This window comes from Schistocerca piceifrons, chromosome 3 (assembly GCF_021461385.2).
Source record: "Schistocerca piceifrons isolate TAMUIC-IGC-003096 chromosome 3, iqSchPice1.1, whole genome shotgun sequence".
NCBI classification, from domain to species: Eukaryota; Metazoa; Arthropoda; class Insecta; order Orthoptera; family Acrididae; genus Schistocerca; species Schistocerca piceifrons.
The window spans coordinates 412522874-412546112 of record NC_060140.1 but is presented as its reverse complement, the minus strand read 5'-3'; the positions used below and the strand labels follow the sequence as shown (position 1 = coordinate 412546112).

The 23239-nt window shown below is 38.4% G+C and overlaps 1 protein-coding gene across 3 annotated transcripts in view; it reads right to left on the bottom strand.

The window, feature by feature from the left end:
* Positions 1–357: 357 nt before the first annotated feature.
* Positions 358–23239, bottom strand: part of LOC124789544 (protein tumorous imaginal discs, mitochondrial-like) — a 110126-nt gene continuing 87244 nt past the window's right edge. The window contains exons 7-9 of one of the 3 annotated variants that reach the window (XM_047256942.1): positions 11424–11640; positions 9088–9212; positions 604–743 (exon numbers count right to left, since the gene is read on the bottom strand). In XM_047256942.1, the coding sequence (XP_047112898.1) occupies positions 9112–9212; positions 11424–11640 (318 nt within the window). In that variant the 3' untranslated portion in view covers positions 604–743; positions 9088–9111. Of the gene's footprint in view, positions 744–9086; positions 9213–11423; positions 11641–23239 lie in introns of those variants that run through there. The other 2 variants (XM_047256941.1, XM_047256943.1) reach the window with 2 other exon arrangements.

Sequence of the window (23239 nt, the reverse complement as noted above, 5' to 3'; positions counted from 1 at the left end):
TCAACTGCCTGCATCTTGAAGACTCAAGGTTATTTCCACAAGCATATATGTACCATATGGAAATAAGCTTGATTCATCAGGGCACAGACACTTGAAAATGGCTACACAGCAGAAATGAAAAATACAAAATGCAAGGACATTTAAATCCCAAACAACGACAGCCAGTGAGGCAGTATTACTCAGAAAAAATGCTGTTTTTATGTCCAAAGTGTTATTCCTCCAGCCTCCCACTATTTCAACAGCCATTAAATTCTTTGATTTCTCCACATGCCAAAAATATTGTCTTGTTGTTGACGCGGTTTCAGGTAAACAATGTACTAATACACTACCAATGATTTGCAACAAAAGATAGCAGTGTATCATAACAAGTATTTATTAACACCACTGTTGCCATATATATGTACAAAACAAATAAATCTTGTAAAATAAAAATATCAATTTCTGTATTTATAGCAACAAAGGAGGCTATACACAGGTATTATGCAAGTGGCATCTATAACCAACTCAGTAATAGACTTCTGAATTTGACTACGTATTTCATCTCTGTGCCCCCAGTTTCTTCTTAGGTTCCTCTGTACTCCTGGAATTGCTGTCTGACGATTCTTTTCCTTCATCATCAGTGCGAGGCTTCCTCTGATTCTGCTTTGACACTTCACTAGTGTGACTGACTGGATTTTTTCCCTCCAACGCCATTCGAATCAGCAGCAAAATACGATGAGGCTCCAGAGTATATTCTTTTTTCCCTGGAGAAAAAAAGATCACTTATCAGAACTTAGAGAACAATGGCTTATACATGAAATTAATGAAAATCAATGCAATGTAACAAAACCTGTCATTACTCATTGCATCACATAATTATAGAACTGGAACAAAGTTAAACTATCACAACAGTTCTGGAAGAAAAGCCTGTACTATATTTTTCAAAATTATTTCTTAAAATCACCTTCACTCCAATCAAAACTGTATCGGTTTCCATTGTCTACTTCCCTTGTTGACCAACAGCTCCAATCCATCACCCACCGCCTGGCTTCCCATACCAAACACTTCCTTTACCACCACTCAAACATTCCCATCACATTACCGTCCAAATTCTACTTGTCACTACTGACATGATTTCCTTGCATACTAACATCTCCTACGTCCACTGCCTTGCCACTGTTGAACTTTACTTTTCTCAATGTCCTACTGATCCAAACCTACTGTCTCATCTCATACAGAGGAAACCTTCCTAGTAACTCAATCCTAAATCTCTTGACGGTTCAGATTTATTGATGATACTTTCATGATATGGATTCAGGGCCAAGATATTTATCGTCATTCCTTCACAATCTCAAAACCTCCCCTCATATCTGCTTCACATGGTCCTCTTGAACCCAACACATCACCTCCCTGAGTGTCAACAGAGCCCATATTTTTATGAATGTCATCCATTAAATGTCAAACTGGAAGGATACCAATCTTCCCAAAAGACATGTGCATAGGTGATTATGTACAGTGCCAATGTATGGTGCACTTATCTTCACTTTTGAATGATTTTCCTCCAGTCCGTCTCCTCTAGCTGCATGTAACTTAAAGGTCTAGTAACAGAACCTTGTACAAGATTGCCTTACTTGCTTATATGAATAAAATTTTGATTTCACTCACAAGCTAATGCTGACATGATATCTGGAGTCAAATTACAGAAGGTTGATAAACAAACATTGAAAATACTTTACCCACAGGTTTAAAGAAATAAGAGAACAAAAAAGAAACTTTCAATAAACAAGTGAAGCCATATAGAGGTTTCTTCTTTCATCCAACAAACTTGTATACAGTGTAGCAAAGAGCAACAAACCTCACAGCACATCGGAAGCCCTTATTTCATCAATTGCTCTGGAAATAGTACCTATTATGATAAGTGAGCCAGTTGCAAAGCTACAATAAAGTGTATTTTGTCAGACAACGCCACTAATCTTCATAAACTGGATACAAATGGCAGTGTTAATGATCAATTAACTGACAAACCCAAAGGTAAAGCATGGGGTATTTTTGATCCATCATTGCAACGACAGACCAAAAATCCTCATCAATTATAAAGCAACTACGGACACTATGCCCATAAAAATGAAGAAAAAAAAAAATCAAGAGGAAAAGGCGTTGTCACTGTTCAGTTGGATGGAGCTACAGACAACTACAGTGATGCACATCTAATTTGTTACGTGCAGTTTATGAATAACAAATTTCATAAAGATTTTCTTTTCTGTACAAAAATAACTGTTAGAGCAAAAGCGACATATCCCTTTGTAATACTACACTCTTTTAAAGAAGAAACATCATCAATTAGGCAAATTGTAGGCTTGTGTACAGATGAAGGTTGCAGTACGGTTGGCCGCTGCACTGGATTGCTAGCTCTGATGGCTCCTCATGCTATTTCGACACACGTTTTACTCACTGAGAAGCAGTGGCATTATAAAGCATGAGCCTGTGCTTCATTAGGTTCATTCAATCGGTTATTGAAGTGATAAATTCCATTGAAAGCCTGTCACTTAAGTCAAGGGGTTTTCAACAATGTGTCTATAATTCATTACAGTAACTCTCAATGGCTTTCACTGAGAATATCTTGAAACAGGAAAGGGTGTATGAACTCAGGAACGAAGTCGTAGACAGTGACTGTTCTGAAGCTGGAGAATCTTTGTGATATCCAGAATGAGATTTTCACTCTGCAGCGGAGTGTGCGCTGATATGAAACTTCCTGGCAGATTAAAACTGTGTGCCAGACCAAGACTCGAACTCGGGACCTTTGCCTTTCGCGGGCAAGTGCTCTACCAAGTGAGCTACCCAAGCACGGCTCACGCCCCGTCCTCACAGCTTTATTTCTGCCAGTACCTCACTCTGGCAAAGTTCATGGGTGTAGGAGTCTGACAGAGGCATTCTGCCAGGTAGTCACTGTGATTCATAACAGTGGTGGAACCTTTGTCTGCAAGTAGGATGATTAGCTCATGATTTGTTTTGAGGCTGTGTATAGATGTTCTTTCTTCTACTGAAAGGTTGGTGGCCTTGAGAAGGAAGATGAGGCTAAGTTGAAGGTAAGGAATTTCTGGAAGGTAATCAGCGGGTGGTTAGGTGGGAGGGGGTGAGTATCACGGTTGGACGGTGGCACGCATTGGAAGAGGCAAGGTTCAATGTTGGAGTTAGGGTGGTTTTGGTTGGAAGGATTGTCAGCAAAGATGTGCTTCCATTGCAGCGATCAGGAGAAGGAAAGTAGGTCTTTCTCAAGTCCAGCATGGCTAAATTTGGGTGTAGGGCTACAGGTGAGGCCTTTGGATGGGATTGAACTTGGGGAGCTGAGGGTTTTGGTGGAAAGGTCATCACTGTTACAGGAATGTTTTGGCTCTAGATTTGGTGGACAGTTGGTAGGGAGTTTCAGGGGATGTGGCAAGTTGAAAAGGTCAACTAGGCAGGGTTTAGCTGCTATGAGGGGTGCACGAGGAGAAACACTATGGGTACTATTGGGGTTGGAGAGTGGTGCCCCGAGGTGGCAGTAGCATGTCATCAGATTGGATGATTTATGGAGTTGGTGTCTCGAATGCTCCTCCAGCTGCTAGAGAGCAAGGGATTCAATTTCAGAGATGTGATGTGTGAAGTACAGATTGCAGAGTAGTGGTATCTTGCGGAGGAAGCAGAGGTGGTTCTAGGATGCCTGTGTCATAGAGAAGTGTTTTTGCAGTACCAGGTTTATGAGAACCAGCAATTGGTGGGATCTGAAAAGGTGTAGGTCACTGTGAAAGGAGGGGTGGGATCCAGAGAAAGCAATTTTTACAGTTAGGCCGTTTTGGGGGGGGGGGGGGGATGCCATGGTTTAGGCTGCATTTGAGAAACAGGATGTGGGACTGGGTTTTAGACAGGAAAGATACTTTTCTGAATTGGTACAGAAAAATGGAGGAAGGGACCATTGTGGCAGGAAAAATGCACAGGAAATTGGAATGACGCAGAAATGGGCAGAATGAGTTGTTAATTGTGAGAGGAACTGTATAAGCAAAAAGGCGTGTAAATATGCCTAAAAAATATGTAGGCACGCAGAACCAGGCACAGATATGTAAAAATATATATAAATACGTAAAAATATATGAAACCACATAAAACCAAGCACAAATACATTAAAAACGTAAAGAAAAATGGTGAAAAAAATGATGAAATATGGTAGTGTATGTGTGTTTGTTGTGATAAGCGAAAAGAGAGGGAGAGGGGAACAGTTAGATCCAGGATCGCAAGTTCATGTGCCACGGGCAGGTGGGGAAAACAAAAACAAAGTAAGTCAGGACGAGAGATGAAGTGGGATCAATAGGAACAGGAATAAATGCAGTTAACTATCTGAGGAAAGAATCTGGGGAATTATATGCTGCATCAACAATCTGCACGTTCACAGAGTCTATGTTGTGCGCGGACTGTCATTGATACAGTGCGCGTCGGAGGTAGATGCAGTTTGGAAAGCAGTGAATAAACACAGGAAAGAAGAGAAAGCATGAACACTGAGAAGAGTAATGCTATAGAGAAGAGTAACAAAGGAAAACATCACAGGGTTATAAGATGGAAGAAAGATGTTCAGCAAAAATCAAACACACTCACGTATAGCTTTTGGCCACGACCCCCGTCTCTCTCTCTCTCTCTCTCTCTCTCTCTCTCTCTCTCTCTCACACACACACACACACACACACACCACTGCCAATTCCAGCACCTCAGGCCGAAATGCAACATCACGTGGGATGCAAGCAGCAATCTAGAGGTGGAGGGAGATGGAGGGGGTGGGGGTGGGGAAGGGTTAGTAGTGTACGGGTGGGGAGAGAGATGAATGCTGGTAGCATGTACAGGGACTACACTGTCGACAGGCGCAGCGTCAGGTGGTTGTGGAGCTGGGAGGTGCAGGGGAAAAAGGAACATAAAAAGGAGAGGAGCGGGTAAAGACAGACAGATGCATTGGCAGAGGGCTGCAAATAAACAGGGTGGGAGACGAGAATAGGGTGGGGGGGGGGGGGGGGATGATAGGACAGAAGGGGTGGAAACCGTTGCGTGGAGAGTGTGGGTATTGTATGTTACCATAGGTTGAGGCCAGGATGATTACGGGAGTGGAGAATGTGTTCTAAGGATACTCCCTCTGTGCAGTTCAGAAACGTTGGTGGTGGAGGGAAGAATTCAGATGGCTCGGGTAGTGAAGCAGCCATTAAAATCAACTGTGTTCTGTTCAGCTGCATGTTCTGTCACAGGGTGGTCTTGGGAACAATTTGGCATTGGGCATTCATCCTGGTGGACAGCTGATTGGTACTCATACCAAAATAAAAAGCTATGCAATGATTGCACCAGAAGTGGTATATGACATGGCTGCTTTCACAGGTGGCCTGGCCCCTGATGGAGTAGGATAAAGCTGTGACAGGACTGGAATAGGAAGTGCTGGGTGGGTGGATTGGGCAGGTTTTGTGCCTTGGTCTTCCACAGGGATATGATCCGGGATATGATCCTTGTGGCATGGTGTTCGGGTTGGGATTGGGAGTGGCATAGGGATGGACCAGGATATTGTGGAAGTTGGGTGGGCAGTGGAACACCGCTTTAGGAGGGGTGGGAAGTATCTCAGGTAGGAAGTCCCTCATTTCAGGGCATGATGGTAGGTATCAGAGCCCTGGTGAAGGATTTGGTTCAGCTCTTCCAGTCCGTTGTGGAACTGGGTGTCAACGAGGACATTCCTTTGTGGCTGGTTTTGGGGGTGGTGGGAGGATTGGGATTGTTAGGGGAAATGGCATGCGAGATCTGTTTGCATGCTAGGTCTGGGGGATAGTGCCCATCTGTGAAGGCCTTGGTGAGGCCTTCAGCAAACTGAGCAAGGAAGTGTTTGTCACTGCAGATACACTGTCCCTGGGTAACCAGGCTACATGGGAAAGACTTTTTGGTGTGAAAGGGATGACAGCTGTCAAAATGCAGGTACTGTTGGTAGCTGGTGTGTTTAATGTGGACAGAGGTGTGGATGGAGCCAACAGAGAGCAGGAGGTCAACATCTAGGAAAGTGGCATGCTGGGGTGGAAGGACCACGTGAAGAAGGTGGGAGAGAAGATGTTGAGGCTGTGAAGGAATGAAGATACGGTGTCTTGGCCCTGGGTACAGATCATGAAGATATTATCAATGAACCTGAACCAGACTAGGGGTTTGGTGTTTCAGGAGGCTAGGATGGTCTCCTCTAGGTGGCCCATGAAAAGGTTGACATAGAAGGGTGCCCATGGCTGTGCTGAGGATATGTTTACATACCTTTCCTTCATATTAGTAGATGATGTTGATAAAGATATACATTATGTTTAACCTGCTCTTCAAACAGTTTTTGAAGACAATGACTCATTTATGGGAGAAACTGAAATTATGTTTGTGGATAATTTCAATGAAATCAGTGGTTACTTTCTAAAGTACTTTCCAGAAGAAGCTGATCAGCACAACTGGACCACAAAGAACCTTTCAATACAGAACTTCCACTGACAAACAAGAGCAATTACTGATATTTCTTCAGACACCTCACTGAAATTGAACTTTGTTTCCTTCTCACTGCTTGAGTTTTGGAGCATGGTGAAGCATGAGTATCTGCACACAGGGAACAAGCCCCTACAAGTTTTGAGATCTTTCGCAACGCCCTACTTACATGATGTATGTTTTTCAGCATTGGCAGCCAGCAACATAAAATATAGATTACGAAAGAATATCGAGAAAGAGAGTCGTAATTTCCAATTTTGTGCAGGGACTTGAAGAACTGATGGTGGAGAAGCAAGCTCATCCTTTGCATTGATTTTGTTGCAAGAATAAGATGTAATAACACTGAATGTTGATTAAAATGTTATGTCAACAGTTAATAGAGAAATAACTACTACTATTCTTTTTTTCTCTTCAGAGCTTAAGTTTAGCCCACACTTCATATCAGATTCATATGCGAGAGGAGCTGTGGGTTATGTTTCGGTCAAAGTAGTGTGGGCCCCGAAAGTTTGAAAATCTCTCCCCTTCAACTTCTGATCATTACCTATATTACCCTCTAATTCCACAAAGGCTCTCTCATTACGATGTGGAAGAATGAATTATTCTGTCTCAGTGCTTGTAATGAGATTAATTTATTCTATGCTTTTATTAAGTGTATACAGTGTTGACCTGAATACTTAATAAACAGTAATAAGAAAACCCCACTTAGCAGTAGCCCTGAGGATGTGCAGAAGCCATGTTACCCATTATATGCATTCTTACCAAGGTGCTAGTCCCACACCTTTGTAGAAGAGATTCTGTAAAGCTTAGAAGAAAGGAGGAGAAGTTTGTGGCAAGTACATCGAATAAATCCAGAGTTGAGTTAAGAGTCTGACACGGATTTAAACTGCGAGATGGAATCTGCACAGCATATACACCACAAAAGAGTACTAGTATTCTCTGGCAGACAATGATGAAGTTGGTTGGTGTGTTTTGTACTTATTTTGCTGCAGATGTCGTATCCTTTTTGTCATGCATGCCTTTTGAAATTGTCTGCTCTAACGTTTTAATTAGCACCTATTCTTGTTATTAATATTACTGCTGCTGCTGCTGCTGCTGCTATTAGACAAATAGTAGTAGTAGTAGTAGTAGTAGTAGTAGTCAGATATCTCACAGATGGCAGGAGCTCCATGTTTGAATCATCAGACACAGATTTGCGGACAGAAATATTCCATCCACTGTCTATCTTACCTTTTCTGCCATACATCTGGCGACTTTGTTTACTAACCAAAATAATACACATACTCTGACAAAGAAACTCCATGTAATGACAATGGAGGAATGTGTTTCATACTGAGTAGTGTGCATGCCTGCACTCCGATGCAGGATGATCAGTGAAAGCTTTGCCATTTATGCCTTTTCTTACTTGCCTGACTGCTACTCAGTGTCTTGTACATGTGATTGCTGGTTATCTGTCGCTGTGTATAAATCTAAATAATGTATACACATGTCACTTCAGAAAGGCGTAAGTACAATATGATGAAAAATAGATGACATAAGTAAATTAAGTGCTGGGACTCTCATGTTATTCTTGGCCAAGTAAATAAAGAGCAAAAACTACAATAACTGGACAAACAAAGAATACAAAAATTAAAAAAGAATTATAACAAATGTCCCTACCAGCATACTGTTGTTGCAATGTCTCCTAAATTACAGTTAAATTTCTTTATACTAACAAAGCAAATTTGTTATAAATTATTTATTTTGGTTATTTTCTTACAGTTGTTTGGTAACTCACCTTACACTACTATGAAGGATGAAACATTCACATTTGTGATGAAATTAAAAGACAAGAGTCTTGCCCTCTGGACATAAAATGGCTTAATGAACCACTGAGTTATTCAAAGAGCAGACTGCTTGTGTCTTCCATCATTACGTTTTCAAACAAAAGCAAGGGTTAAAAGGTCAAAGTAACGGATTACTTCATAAGGATTCAGTTTAAAAAAAAATTTATATATTCGTTAAGGAGCAAGTGATCAATTATTTACTGCTTTTATTTCATTCAGAGTGTTCTAATGTCATTCAGGCACTGATAACACTTGTGGCCCTTGCAAGCTAAAATGTTTCATGTGAAGGACAGATGAGACAAGGAGAAATAACTGACGTAACTAGAAAAATGTAATTTTTTGGTGGTCATTGTTCAACAATGATATGGTTCAAGTTTCACAAAGATGATTTAAGGTTCTCTATGTACTAACAATTCTTTCCCTCAATGCTTTCTACCCATCAGCTCAGCTATGTTTACAACTGTGAAGTTAATAAAGGTAATACAAATAGAATCTCAGTTTTTACTTCACTGTGGAGAGGGGAGTCTTTGAATTGCTGCCAATAAAAATAAACTGGACAAAACATATACAAATTTCTTTACTGTCATCAGCATCATCATCATTATTGTCTACAAAAAAATTCAAATGTGTGAGACGTTGTGCATCATAAATTTTTGTAGCATTCTTTCGAATAAACATACTGCAAGGCCAGTTGTTCAGTATGACAGACGTGGGACACGGTTAATAGGTGCTTTATAGAAACATTTTAGAAAACCTGAAAAAATAGCAATATTTAACTTACATGTTGTACACTGGAACATTTGCGCTATCCAAAAATGGCTCTTTTAATCTTTCCAAGGAGGCCAGACTCATCTTCTTTCAATTGAGTTTTTTCTGAGCCTGCCATAGCATCTTTTTTCTTTGACCCTGCACAGACAAAAACCATGTTGTCAACAAAGTCTATCTGAGACATCATGCTGAAGATACAAATTTTCATCAGAATAATGGAAACAATGACACTTTGGAAGATAGTATCTTGAATCAAGTGTTTGCATCGACCAAATATGGGCTTTGACTCATTTGTTGTTGTAGTGAAGAACACTAGTCTGCATATTATTAAGCACTGTGCCACTGTGAATTGCTAGACATAGACCAGGCAGAAAATGCTGCTGCAGATAAGAGAAATGCCTGAACACAAACAAAGACAAACTGTGTATTCACAGCACTGGGAGCAGCAGTATCTAATGTGAAAACAGTGAGTGCTAGTCAGCTGATAACATAATGGCTGGAATTTCCACAGACTGACATAGCCTATGCAACGGAAGTGAAATGCAATCAGCAACTCTATAATATATTTCCATAAAATATGCTGCACAGACTTAACAATCAGTGCACAGATTTGACAACCAGAACTGGATGACAACTTCCAACTCACAGATTATCAAACACAAACATGATGTTCAGATGATGCAACATGGCCAAATAATGGTTACAAAAAATAAATGAGTTATGCCTTGATTTATTTCAAACAGAAGGTGAGGTAGACATCCAAAAAGATTATCTGTTAGAATGTCCACTTCCTATCACCCAACATAGTGACTCAGTAAAGGTATGCAATGCAATATGTTATGACCACTGGTGAAGAAGTAGATTATTCATGTTACCATCAGTTAGTGGCATAACTAATCAATTCTGAAGTCAATTTACATCTGTTACAGCAGAAACTATATTCCTGTGACTGACTTTGGAAATGGCTGGGCAAAGAAAAAACTCAACTGAAACAACTTAAGGAGAATGGCCATAATACATAAAATTAATAACTTGCAGTTCAGGTCCCAAATTACATTCTTGCAAGCAGAATGAAAGTGTAACCATAATGTGTACAAAGTTACAGCTACCAAAACTTCAATAATAATGAGAATTATCTCTTCTCATAACTAAACAACTTAGTGTGTACTATCTAATTAATGATGTTCTACCACAATCTTCACATTGCAATAAAACCTTAAACAGGCAATGTCTTGTGGCTAAGTGCACATACAAACTAGTGAGAAAGTATATCTGACACAAATAAGTCTGCAAACAAACTGGCAAGTGCATGTGATAATATAATCAAATACAGCTCAGTAGCTAGACTTAAGAATTTTTTTACAAGTTTCTTTATGAGAAGGAAGGAACAGATGGGTTATAAGAAGTGTCAATATGAAGTATAAATATAATTATGTTGAATAACATAGAACTCTCATTTAAAGTTTGGAGCAACTTATTTCAAATCCATCAGCACGCTGATTTACATTTTAAAGCAACTCTTTCTTTCCATCAGCATACCAACAGAAGGAAATAAAAATTGCTCCAGGCCATAAATGGGAGTTCTAATTTATTTAACATAATTATCTTTATGTTTTATCCAAACATGTTCCATAACTTTCAAGGAATATTTGGCGTGTAAATCATGCATGTATCATGTTTTGACACACTTGAAGTAATTAATATATCATCTTTTGATGTGCTTGTAAAACTACTTTCACATATAATTTCATGAAATGAGAATAATGTCTGTCATTACTTTAAAATACAGAATTAATGTCTATATCTACATTCTGTACAAACAGCAAAATCAAACAATGGAACATCCACAATTGAAAAACAACAATGAAATTGAAATACCTCACAGGAGGCATTGAGCAGCAGACAGGCACATTTAAAGGCAGACCAAGCTATTGGACACACACACACACATATTCGTCCACACAAAGCTCACACACACACAACATGGCCAAAGTCTATCACAGTATGGAATTTGGGTCTCAGTGCCTGGTAACATCAGTAGACATGTAAGTGTGTGGTTTTTCTGTTTCTGACGAAGCAATTTGTCAGATAAGTTAGTCTGCATTTAAATGGGCCTGTCTGCCACTCAACACCACCTCTCCACGGTGAGTAGCATTCTACTTCATTGTTGAACTTAACACTGGACATTCATTAACACAAATTAATATCTGAAATATGGAACTTCGAAATCTGATACCAGCCATATCAGGGTTATCCATTTATTAACAGACATAGTATACCTGTTGAAATCATAGCCAAAGAAATAATGCACATGCAATATAATGCTGCTAAGTACTGAACAGAACTTACCATCATTTTTATAAGTAAGACCTCTTACTGTTCCAGGTGTATCTTCCTCCAGTTCAGCATATGCAAGCAATAGGGCTTTTTGTCTATCATTTAACTTTTTCGGAATTCCTATTTTAATGTGAACATAATGATCACCGTAACCACCAAATGTATTCATTTTCTTCAAGCCTTTCCCACTAAGTCTAATGCGTGTGTGAGAGGAACTGCCTGGTGGAATCTAAAAACAGGAAACTTGTCATTACACAATGGAAAATCCAAGATGGAATGTAACAATATTATGAAAAAGGATAGTTGCTACTCACCATATAGCAGAGATGCTAAGTAGCTGTCAGAAAGTAGCTGTTGGCCAGCAAGGCCGTCATTGAAAATACACAACACACACACACACACACACGCACGACCACAGTCTCTGGCTGCTGTGGTCAGACAGTCTAGCCTCAACATCCAGAGACTGTGTGTGTGTGTGTGTGTGTGTGTGTGTGTGTGTGTGTGTGTGTGTGTTTGAGTTTTCAACGAATGCCTTGTTGGCTGAAAGCTCAGTTTCTGACAGTCTTTTTGTTGTGCCTATCTGCGAATCAGCAACTCTGCTATAAGGTGAGTAACAACTATCCTTTTCATAATACTGAAGCCTGACATTAGATACACAAGTTAGATATTATTGGACTTCTATTGTAATTTTGCATCTCACAGTGTACAACAAAAATATAAAAAAATCATAATTCTTCCAAATCTATACAATAAAACTGAAAAGAGAGACTGCCATTACATGTGAATTTTTCAAAGTTCATGAAAAATATCAAGTTGCATCAGAGTTCAGAGTCCACGTTAAACTGGTTAGACATGTCTTTTAAAAAGGTCGCAACATGTCAAGGGTGCCTCCAACAGGACCTCACCTGTAAAGTACTGCAGAGTTCAAACCAATATTTCCTTGGCAGACAGCTTTACTTTACTGTTTTTAGATGGAAGACTGGGGGACCAAAGATGATATGAGAGACTAAATCCCTGGGGATAAAATGAGGATATGACACAGGGCAGCAGCCACTAAGTCATTACTGAAACAAAGCTGTTGAGACCTGATCTCTGCACAGACCTGACGTCAAATATCCACAGGCAGTTATCAAAGATCGATTCATATGAATGATCACTAATTCACCGGTGAAACAGAACTGGTGATTAAGATTTATTGCCTTTAAGCCAAGTAAAAAGTGAAGAGAAGAGGTGGGCACAACTGATGTTACAATGGAATAATTGAAAAACAACCAGATGGAAGACTCTGAGGACACCAGTCTAATGGGGCAAAGGGAGGTGCAGCCCATGGTTTCCGTACTGGGGAAGACTGCGACATTTATCAGTCTGAACTAACCCAGACCTCAGGCTACGCTACAGATCAGTCTGTCATGACAACCACGATTTCAGGAGGGTGGAGGGCAATGTAACACTCTAGCCAAATGTTTACCTACGGCATCTTCTTTCTGTTTCATAATTGGCTACTAAATAACAAATAAAGCTAACTCCAAGATAAAATCCATAGGTGGCTTACATTACATTTTCCAATAGTTTCCACAATAAATCACACTAAAAGATGCATTTTGGAGAGATCTTTAACCTCGTGTATATTAACTTCATTGCATGCTTACAGGTTCTGGTATTATTGTTTCTAACCTTTAGATGTTTAATGTTGTGTGCATTCAAATCACAGTGTTTATGAGTTTGTGTGATGAAACAGTGATGTTTCCATGACGTCACCAATCCTGTCATGTGACTGGCTGACATGAGCAACCTGAGCAACTGCTGCCATGGAAATGTACATGCCGTATTTACACTTGTATATTACAAAAATATGCATTTTAAGTGATACAGTGCACACAACCACTCAGCTGCATTGTACACTGCTGTGTTAAAATTGTGTGTATACCCTGTTTTCATTGAATCTGGTTCCTTCACTTTCATCCTAATCGCATGTTCCAAAAAATACTGGATAAATTGCACACTGAATTCATATGGTTTTCTTTTCGAACTCATGGTATGCTGCTGTTATTCACAACAAAATATAACTCATTAAACTCAGAATAAATTTCTTTTATTTTATGTCTATGGTCACAAATTTGGAGATCTTCAGACTACTGGTTTCAGTCAGCAATGACCATCTTCAGATCTGTTTTACAGGACATTAGGACAAGTTCTTGCACAACAGATCTTATGTTGGTCATTTGTGACCAAAACCGCTAGTCTGAGGACCTGCAAGTTTGTGTCCATTTACGTGAAATAAAAGTAAATTACTCTACATTTTCAGATCACTGTTCCATTTGCAACCGTATCGTAGCTTGTATCACTAAACTCATGCATAATACACTCAAAAATTGAAGCTTGCTAATAACGCATCTTACTCACAGTCAGCAAGCAAGGAAACTAAAGTAACAGGGAATATTCCATGCACAGTACATATTTCGTGCGCTTTTTCCTCTAACCGTTTGTGAAACTGAACATCTTGTTTAGGTGCTGATCAACAACATATACGAATTTTACAAAATGCTTAACACTGTGTTATATGTGATAACGATATTGCAAATTTATCACATGTCATACATGCTTTGACATAAGTTACTACTGAAAACCATAATTGCTAATAAGAGTGAAAGATCGTAGCAAGATTACAATACAATGACCCAATGACAAAAGGACAACATGTGATGTATAACAATACAGAAGAAGTTCTTTGACTTGTACTGTTATACATCACAGTATAGCAAACATCCCAAGTTCAAGTCTTGGTCCAGTATACAGTTTTAAATTGCCAGGAAGTTTCATATCAGCACACACTCCACTGCAGAGAACAAATTTCATTCTGCTTTCTGATAATTTAAATTCTGTAATATGTTTCTGAGAAATTTATTTTAATATATATTTTGTGGTAGCTCTGCCTCAGTGCCTTTAATTACGAGCTGCGCCTGGGCAAGGGCATCCAGAAGGTAATGAAAATTACCTGGTGGCGAATAACTCGGGTCGAGAATAGCTTAGATTGCACTAGTTGGATGAATTTGCTATCCCCCCTCCCTATGACATGAAGGATCCTTTGTCATTTTATGTTAGTAATGACTGATAATAACATCCATCTTAACAGCAACATTCCACTGTCTACTTAGGACAGTGATGTTCAACAGTGACCATTTTACCATAAGGGCTGACACACAAATTCCACGTGAGCGTTATATGATCCCAAAGTAATTGGAGTAATTTCCAATGTACATATCTAAGTGAATCATTTTTTTTATTTGACACTAGATTTGAAATTAGAATATTATTTGACGTCTCTTTCCTGAGGTACAGATGATATTGGATGAATTCCTTTGAAATTGTAAGTCTTTCATAATCCCATGAAAGAGCATTACCACAAGAAATGAATTTTCCCAACAATTCAAACACTTCATGGTTAGTGAGGATTGGAAAGGTGAGACAATATAAACAGGAAACAAACAATTAGCATCAAATCAGTGAAACTAGACATCATGTCAATGAAATGCCTTTGCAGTTGCAAGATTTTCCTTACTATAACCATGCAGTCAACACTCATGCTTTACACAGTAAACCTTCTGTTTGTAATGAAAGAAATAATTCAAAAAGTCTTTCACACTTACCACCACATTATTTAATGGCTGGTTGTCCTAAGACATGACACCTATTATCTACAATGTGAACAAGACTGTGTAAACACCATTTTGTTTTGGAATTTTGTGTATATCATCACTTCATACTAGTTGATAAGCAGCGTTGTTTATGACTTGTTAGCGTGGTAGGTGCGTATTACTCCAATACTGTGTATTTTTCAAAACTTACTTCAGAAAAATATGTACCTGCTGTAGACAATATCTATAAATGCTGTTTTTGTGGCTTTGCTGTGTAATAAGTTTTGGTAGGACTGCATGATTCTTTAATTATGGTTACAAGATAGTGATGCCCGCCATAACAGACACTCGGACTTAGTGCCACATTTTCGAGCAGTAGTTCCTAGGTATCAGTGATGATTATCTTCGATAATTTACAATACATTTCTTTTCATGATTGTTTCTAAAAGGCACTACCTGTCACATTGTTATTATTTTTTGCATGCAAAGTCATTTTCTGGAACAATAATGAAGTCATGGATACCCAGAGCAGTCCATCAGATAGCAGACAAGATTCTTACAAATCAAGGATGCGGGTCTGTTGACCAGACAATGAGAGAAGACTAATTTCTATTGTACAATGGTTGGGCCAAAATCCAACCTAACTACTTCAACCAAGATTTGGAAGCAGCCATTGGATCAATGTAAAAAATAGTCAAAGAAAAATGCGACATACATTCAGGCTCCTCGTTCACCTGTAATCAGCTGCTACAATAAATGTATGGTTAGCATACACCTGTTTGACAGGACAATGGGTTTCTAGGGGAACTGCACCAGAACCAGAAAGTGGACAGCAAAAATTATTTTTCACTTCACAGTAGGCTTGAGCAAATTAAGAATGATGAGCCAAAAAAGGAGTATCCTACAGTACTCTGATTCCAAACTAGGAATCACAGACCATTTGTTAAGTGACCAAGAGGAACAACATTCTGAAGAAGAAGGTGAGGACTCAACTACTAAAAGGTGAAGACTACGGCCCTTACAATTGTGCTCGCTACTGTAGCCCATTTGCCAGAAACAACAGAGTTAAAAAATAGCTTGGCTGCATGTGCCAAGGCTGTAAAACTGCATCACCTCATATGGGTTTCATGTACTCATACCCATAAGAAATATGTACAAACATGTGATGAGACTATCAATATAGGGCATCTTTTTCAGTATTTCAGGTGCCCAATGGCAGTGCTCCTGCATCCATGTTAATCCCTGTATATTGTGACATGCGATGGGCAAAGGCAGGGACATGGTGGTGGCTTGTGTAGCCCAATCGAAAGCAGTAGTTCTGGCTGGTATCACTGTCCACTGGTGGTTGTTTTCCCGTATTACGTTGGCAAGTGATAAGCTGTATTGTAGCCTGTCCATATGCTGCTATTATTTGCAAAAATCTATTGTGACATCATCAACTGCCAACAGCAGTTTCCTTTGGCACAGAGGTATTCTTGATACAACCTTGACAATGTGGCAAGTGAAAAGTCAACTACCAGCAAACCCTTGTGGATGCGGTACTCCAGGTTTCAGGCACCTACGATAAAAAGAGCTGATATCATGTCTCACCCATGCTGCTCTCTTATCACGGTGATGACTACAACAAGGTCTGACAACATCCAAATCACAATAAATGTAGAAATGTAGCAAGAATATTATTTTCTCCTTTCCTTTGTGTTATACAGGGTGTTCAAGGAGGAAAGATTCATGGATGTGACAGTAATGATCATTCGAAGCAAAAGTGTCTAGTAAATATGTGATCTAAAGTGCATACATTATATCTAGTAAATATGTGATCTAAAGTGCATATATTAAGAGCTACGAACACTACTTTATCTTCAATACAGTGAAACTATTTTATCTTCAATACTGTGAACCATCATGTCTATTTAACAAGTGCTGCTTATAACAATATGATATGTATTTTATACTCCATGTTTAAGAGACCCTTTTTTTCTTGTTTTGGTCCACACTAACCCCTCCCAAAATACGGAAAGCAAAGAGGTTGCAGTAGAAGAGATTTGTTTGACAGTATCAAACATGAAGTGCTCGTAGCTCTTGAGGTGTGTGTCTTAGAGCCCATGTTTACTAGACATTATATTTCAAATAATAGTTCCTGTAATATTCCTGAACATTGTCCATTCATCCTGGGACACACTGTATAATTTTTTGTTGTCATGGGCTGCAGTTCAAAGACTACACCTATCTATGCAAGTCCCTTCTTCTGATAACAGCTACTGCAACCTACATCCATTCGAACCTGCTTAAAGTAGTCAAGCCTTGGTCTCACACACAGCAAAATCCTTTTATGAAGTACAGCTTTCTGAGTCTTATTGTTCAAAGTAGAATTTACATTTAGTGGATTACCATGACACAAAAAATCTTTCTATACATATTTTATCTAAATAACCAATTTTCAATGTCATCTTGTGCATTCAATAGTTTGTCTCTGCTAATAAGTGTATGCTACAGGATCAATACATCTCACTACAAAGACTTTCTTTTTCCTCAGTTAAAAGAGCAATTTGTGTTCTTTGAAAATTTTGAAGTTTAAGGAAGACCACTATGTAAAAATTTTGATGCAAGAAATACAGGGTTGTACATCTCATAAAACATAACTATTAAAAATCCAGAATTACCATTTTGTAACCTCAATTTTCTCTCTTTCTAGAAATGCATATAAAAATACTGGTAACATGTAATGGTTTATTAAATATTTCAAGCATAACATTTTGTATCGGGAATAATCTTGGCGAACTTTAAAATAAAATATATAAGAAAACAGTGTGGTTAAAAATCTGTCCATAGAAGTAAAACTACATATAAAAGATCACTAAAGAATATTGACCCAAATTTAAACAAAATATCTTCATTTCTGAATGTATGTAAATATTCCTGTTTTCAGTACTGCTATTTGATATGTAGCTGAGCTGTATTTTATTTTTTTGTTAATAATACATATACAATATCCTACCTACGTCTGTGAGCTAGCACGGTAGGCAACATTACAGACAGTCAACGTTAGTCACCACTAAGATATAATAACTACTGTTCGTAGGCAGTGAAATTCATTCTTGGTCCAGCAATATAAATGTGAAAAACCTGTGTTAACATTGCCACTCTTAGAACTATGTTACATTCACTGTGAATCTCAAGGGCCAACTGAATAAACATTGCTGACCCAATTCACAAATTCACTATCTTTTATTACACTGAACTCTTTTTTAGTTTAACAAGATTCAGTGTTGCTCTAAATTAGCATGACACATGCCTACAACAGCATTACATTAGCTATCAATTCTGTGGTATCCCAGCCCAGCGACTTTAGAAGCTGACCAGAGCGCATCAACTCTATCTGGACAGAGCACTTAAACCTCTACCACTAGTATCACCCGCCACAGAGCCACACACCATTCTGCCAGCCAATTACAGCTTGTGGTCACCCTATAAGTTATGTTGCGCAGTAACATAAAACTCAGTGATGTATTTGCTTCACTACAGTCTCGTTGCCATAGTGTGCCATGCATTCTTGGTCTCTGCTTTCACGGTGTCTCAGGTTTTCTTTCATCAGATTACTCATTGGAATTTGCTACCCAAACTTGTAAATTTCCTCGTTGTTTGTATTTTGTGTCTGCACTCAGCAATCCACTGTTGACAGATCCTGACTGGTGGTCCAGCATTGTTGCATTTCTTTTGAGCCATTGGCAGCATTCAATCAAATCTCAGCCACAAAACACACATAATTATCATGTTTCAACTGCAGATATCAATTGTACACCATAACAGACACACTGTATTTTTTACTGGAAGTTTTTTGTTGTGGAGGAGAAGGAAAATAAGCAGAAGAAACTTCTCTAACTTCAAGAAACTTCTCCACAGTCAAACAACATCAAAACAGATATCTGTAAAGTAAATGAAAAGAAACAATATGATTCTCAACACTTAAAGACTCTTGACCACAGCACGCTCTCCACCACAGTTACTTAGAATGTTACGAAAACATGAATTGTGTATTCAAGCAATGTGGTTTCTACATAATCAAAATCTTCAAGACGAGAGAATGAACTGTTTGTAAGATGATAATCCTAGCCATCTGGAGACAGCTGTTAAGTGCCACAGACAATTCGACTGGGAACACAAACTGTAGACAACCGTGATATAGTATCCACCTTTCAGAAGCTTGTTGAATAGGACGAAACATACATACACACATCATTGGCCATGGATTTAGGTAGCTTTCTGTGTGGACAAAATTTTCAACAGTTCACAGCTTTTAAAGTCATTATTATGCAACATTAAAGAAAGTATCAATGCTGAGAGTGGCAGTGGTATAGATTTCTATCATTTGCTTAGGTAGAGCTCTCTTCAACCTAAAGATTGATTTGACCACAACAGTGATTTGATCAGCATGATCCTTTTGGATGTGGCATACCCTTGCCTTATTCAGACCTTTGAACATACTTACCCATCCAGATACATAGAGCACCTACCTTGTAATGTGGGTTCCAAACCACAATGCAATTCAGCATCTAGCACATTAACAAACGTTGCCCAAGGCAGCGGGTAGAAGTCTTAGGGCTTACCTGGGATTGAATTTCTGAACTATGAATCCACAGAGTCACACTACATTTAGTTATCACTTTGCTAATTGATTCACATATGCTTACTGGTTTTTTCACTAATGTGCATGGCATTATCATAGAAATTTTGATACATGTTGGAATTTACGTTAACAGAATATTCTGTTGGTTCTTGGTAAATGTCTGAAGATGGCCTTGTAAGCCGAAAAACGGTTAACAATAAAAGTAATATTGTAGAACAAAAGCAAACTGGTGCTTTTCGTTTACTGTTTTGGAATCTCCCTACTTTACTCTACAGCTAACCATCTACAAAATGGTTTTAAACATTTTCATATTTATTATTTGATTTTTTTTACGCAATTATTAACTGCACTCATTACTTATAACATCGATATTCTTGTTAACCTAACATTACAGACTGAAAAAAATATTTAAAACTTCAGCAATGAGAGAGTTTTACCAACAATTTCTTCATTATTTACTTCTTCTCAATTTGTATTTGCACAAAATGAACTCTATTCTTTGTAGTGTCATGTGGTTGTGGACTGACTGCTGCAAATGAACTTTATGTGACCTGCAAAATTTTATTAACATAAGCTGATCCTAGTTCACAGTCAAGTAATCTGAAATTAACAATTCTACAACACAAGATTTCAGAGTTCATTTTTTGTGCTGATTCAAGATCATCTGCCTTCTACAATTTTTATAAATGCTGAGCAATTTGAAACTGCAAGTTCACCATCTCAAGCATGTGATTACAGTAATGTATATTGACAGTTTTTTTTTTTAATTTCTGCAGTGTCAACTACGAGGGTCATTTCAAAAGTCAAGCACACTGTGATTGCGCAAGCGTTACGTTGGCATTATTAAGTTGAAATTCATGTCAGTCATGTGCAAGACTTTTGGCACGATGGTATGTGTGTGTGCTAGTTTGCGAGTAATTCAGTTTTAAAGTGGAAACTGAAACAGAGTCAGGTAGGATTTCATTTTATATAGTAGAATCGAAAAATAAAAATCCGTCCACTATCAATATCTGGTGGTGGTTACAAAAGTGATATTTTGGTTTTAATTTCTGAATTTTACTATAGGAAATATTGCAGAATGCTTTTATGTTAATGAAAATGCATGACCTTCCTGTGCCGTTACCGGATATGATAATTTTATTATTTCATTGTTTTTCATTATTTTATAGTACAAATTGTACGGGGTGTTCTAAAAGTCTCTCCGCAGTGCCATACGATTGTTAGCCGCACGTGCCGTATGCCGCAGTGAATATGCCGAAATGAAACTCAGTGAAATACAAGTTATTAATTTATTGAATATTCATTTTTACTAACAAATTTCCACATTAAAAGTTGAAAGTGTCTCCCCTGTTGTTGAATACACAATTCAATTCGTCTAATCATCTTTCCAAACACAAGCTGTAACATTTCTTCTGTAACAGAAGCAGTGAAAGTGGATATTGCAGTTTTCAATTCATCGATGGATTCTGGACGGTTTTTACAGACAGCTGCTTTCGCTGCACCACATAAGAAAAAGTCAGGTGGTGTTAGGTCAGGCGATCGTGGAGGCCAAAATACCTGTGAAATTACGTGATCACCAAAAAATAATGGTTCAGTATTTCACTTAACACAAGTTCTCCGATGAATGGGTACAGAATATCACTGCAGTATCATTGTGTGTTTATTGTTTCGTTGAAAAATATGGGACCCACAATCGGATGTCTAGAAATTGCAATCCAAACTCATATTTTCACAGAATGAAGTGGTTCCTCATGAATACACAATGGATTTGCAGTACTCTACATACAAGAATTTTGTGAGTTCATGTACCTGGATAAATGAAACCATGCCTCATCAGTGAAAAACGTTTCATTAAGAATATCCCTTCCATTTTGTTGGATGAAATATCGACTAAAAACATGTTCTTCAATGGCTAGCTTTTTAACAGTGACAAAAACAGAACAAACATAGGAACTAAACTTAAACATTCACATCAACGCGTAACAACACACACCAATGATACTACTGATGCTGGCTGAGATAAACGAAACAGTGGAATGTTGGGAGAGTCCACTTTAAGGGAAGTAACCCAGGCAGGTGAACAATCATATGGCACTGTGGAGAGACTTTTTGAACACCTCGTATTTTACATGTAACATGTTAAACTACATAGAGAATTTAATTTTAATTTTTAGATCTGAAGATGGCCATTTGAGATGGTCGAAACCGATAATTTCGAAAGATAATTGCGACTGTGTCAGAAAATAAATAACATTTTTACTGAGCAGGAGTGACTTTGCTTCTACAGAACAAAATATAATTACTTCTCCATCTGTGGTGTGTGATCTGTGTCTTGATCCCAAAATCTTCTGTGGAACTTGCTTCCTGTATGTCAGGTACATGTTATCATTTTTTCTTATTTTGTAAATTTCCCTTTCACAGAATGAATGCATTTTAAACAGCTCTGAAGTTTAGAGAACCAATGTTTTTCACTTATGACTGTCGACCTTGTGTCACTTATTTCAGCTTAGGCACCACATAGGTGAACATCCCTTTTGCACCTTGAGTATTTATTAACATTTTTTTCTGACTTGTTTTCCTGACGAGATTGTACACTTTGCCTCTAGTTATGATAAACAATGAATAGGAGAAGAAAATAAAGTAAATCTGAAAGCAAGCCTTAAAATCAATTGAAGTTTAAATTAGAGCATCAGCACCTAAAAAATGAAACATACTTAGGATAGGTGAGGATGGCCACGTGTATAGGGAGAAAAAGTTACAGAACAGTAAAAGTGGCTTGGAGTGCTTCTAATATATGCTTTTCTGAGCCAACCTACCAAATTCTCTGGAAAGGCAAAATTACAATCAATGAGTGTCACCAGCTATAACTAATGGTAATGAGACACTGACTTTGAATGTGAAAACTGTTCAAAAACTGATGATTGCTTAGTGAACAATGGAGAAACACGACAGGATTGCTAGTGGAGATAGTACAGTAATACAAATAAACGGACAATGAAAAAGGCTTCAGCAGAAGACATGGTTGTGACTGTAATGAAATTAAAAAGAAAGAAGGGGTGGAAAGGGCAAGAGGAAGCACGTAGAGAGGCAAATGGGAGGTATATAGTGAGGTGACAAACATCACAGGACACCTCCTATTATCATGTCAGACCTCCTTTAGCATGGCGTAGTGCAGCAACTTGACGTGGCATGGAATCAACAAGTCATTGGAAATACCTCACAGAAATATTGAGCCACGCTGCCTCTACAGCCATCCATAAATGTGAAACTACAGCCGGTGCAAGATTTTGTGCACAAACTGACCTCTCGATTATGCTCCATAAATGTTCAATGGGATTCATGTCCAGTGATCTGCATTGCCAAATCATTCTCCTCAATTATGCAGAATGTTCTTCAAAGCAATCGTGAACAACTGTGGCCCAGTGACATGGGGCACTGTCAGCCATAATAATGAAGTCCATGAATAGCTTCAAACAGTCTCCAACTAGCCAGACATAACCATTTCCAGTCAATGATAGGTTCAGTTGGACCAGAAGACCCAGTTCATTCAATGTAAACAAGACTCACAC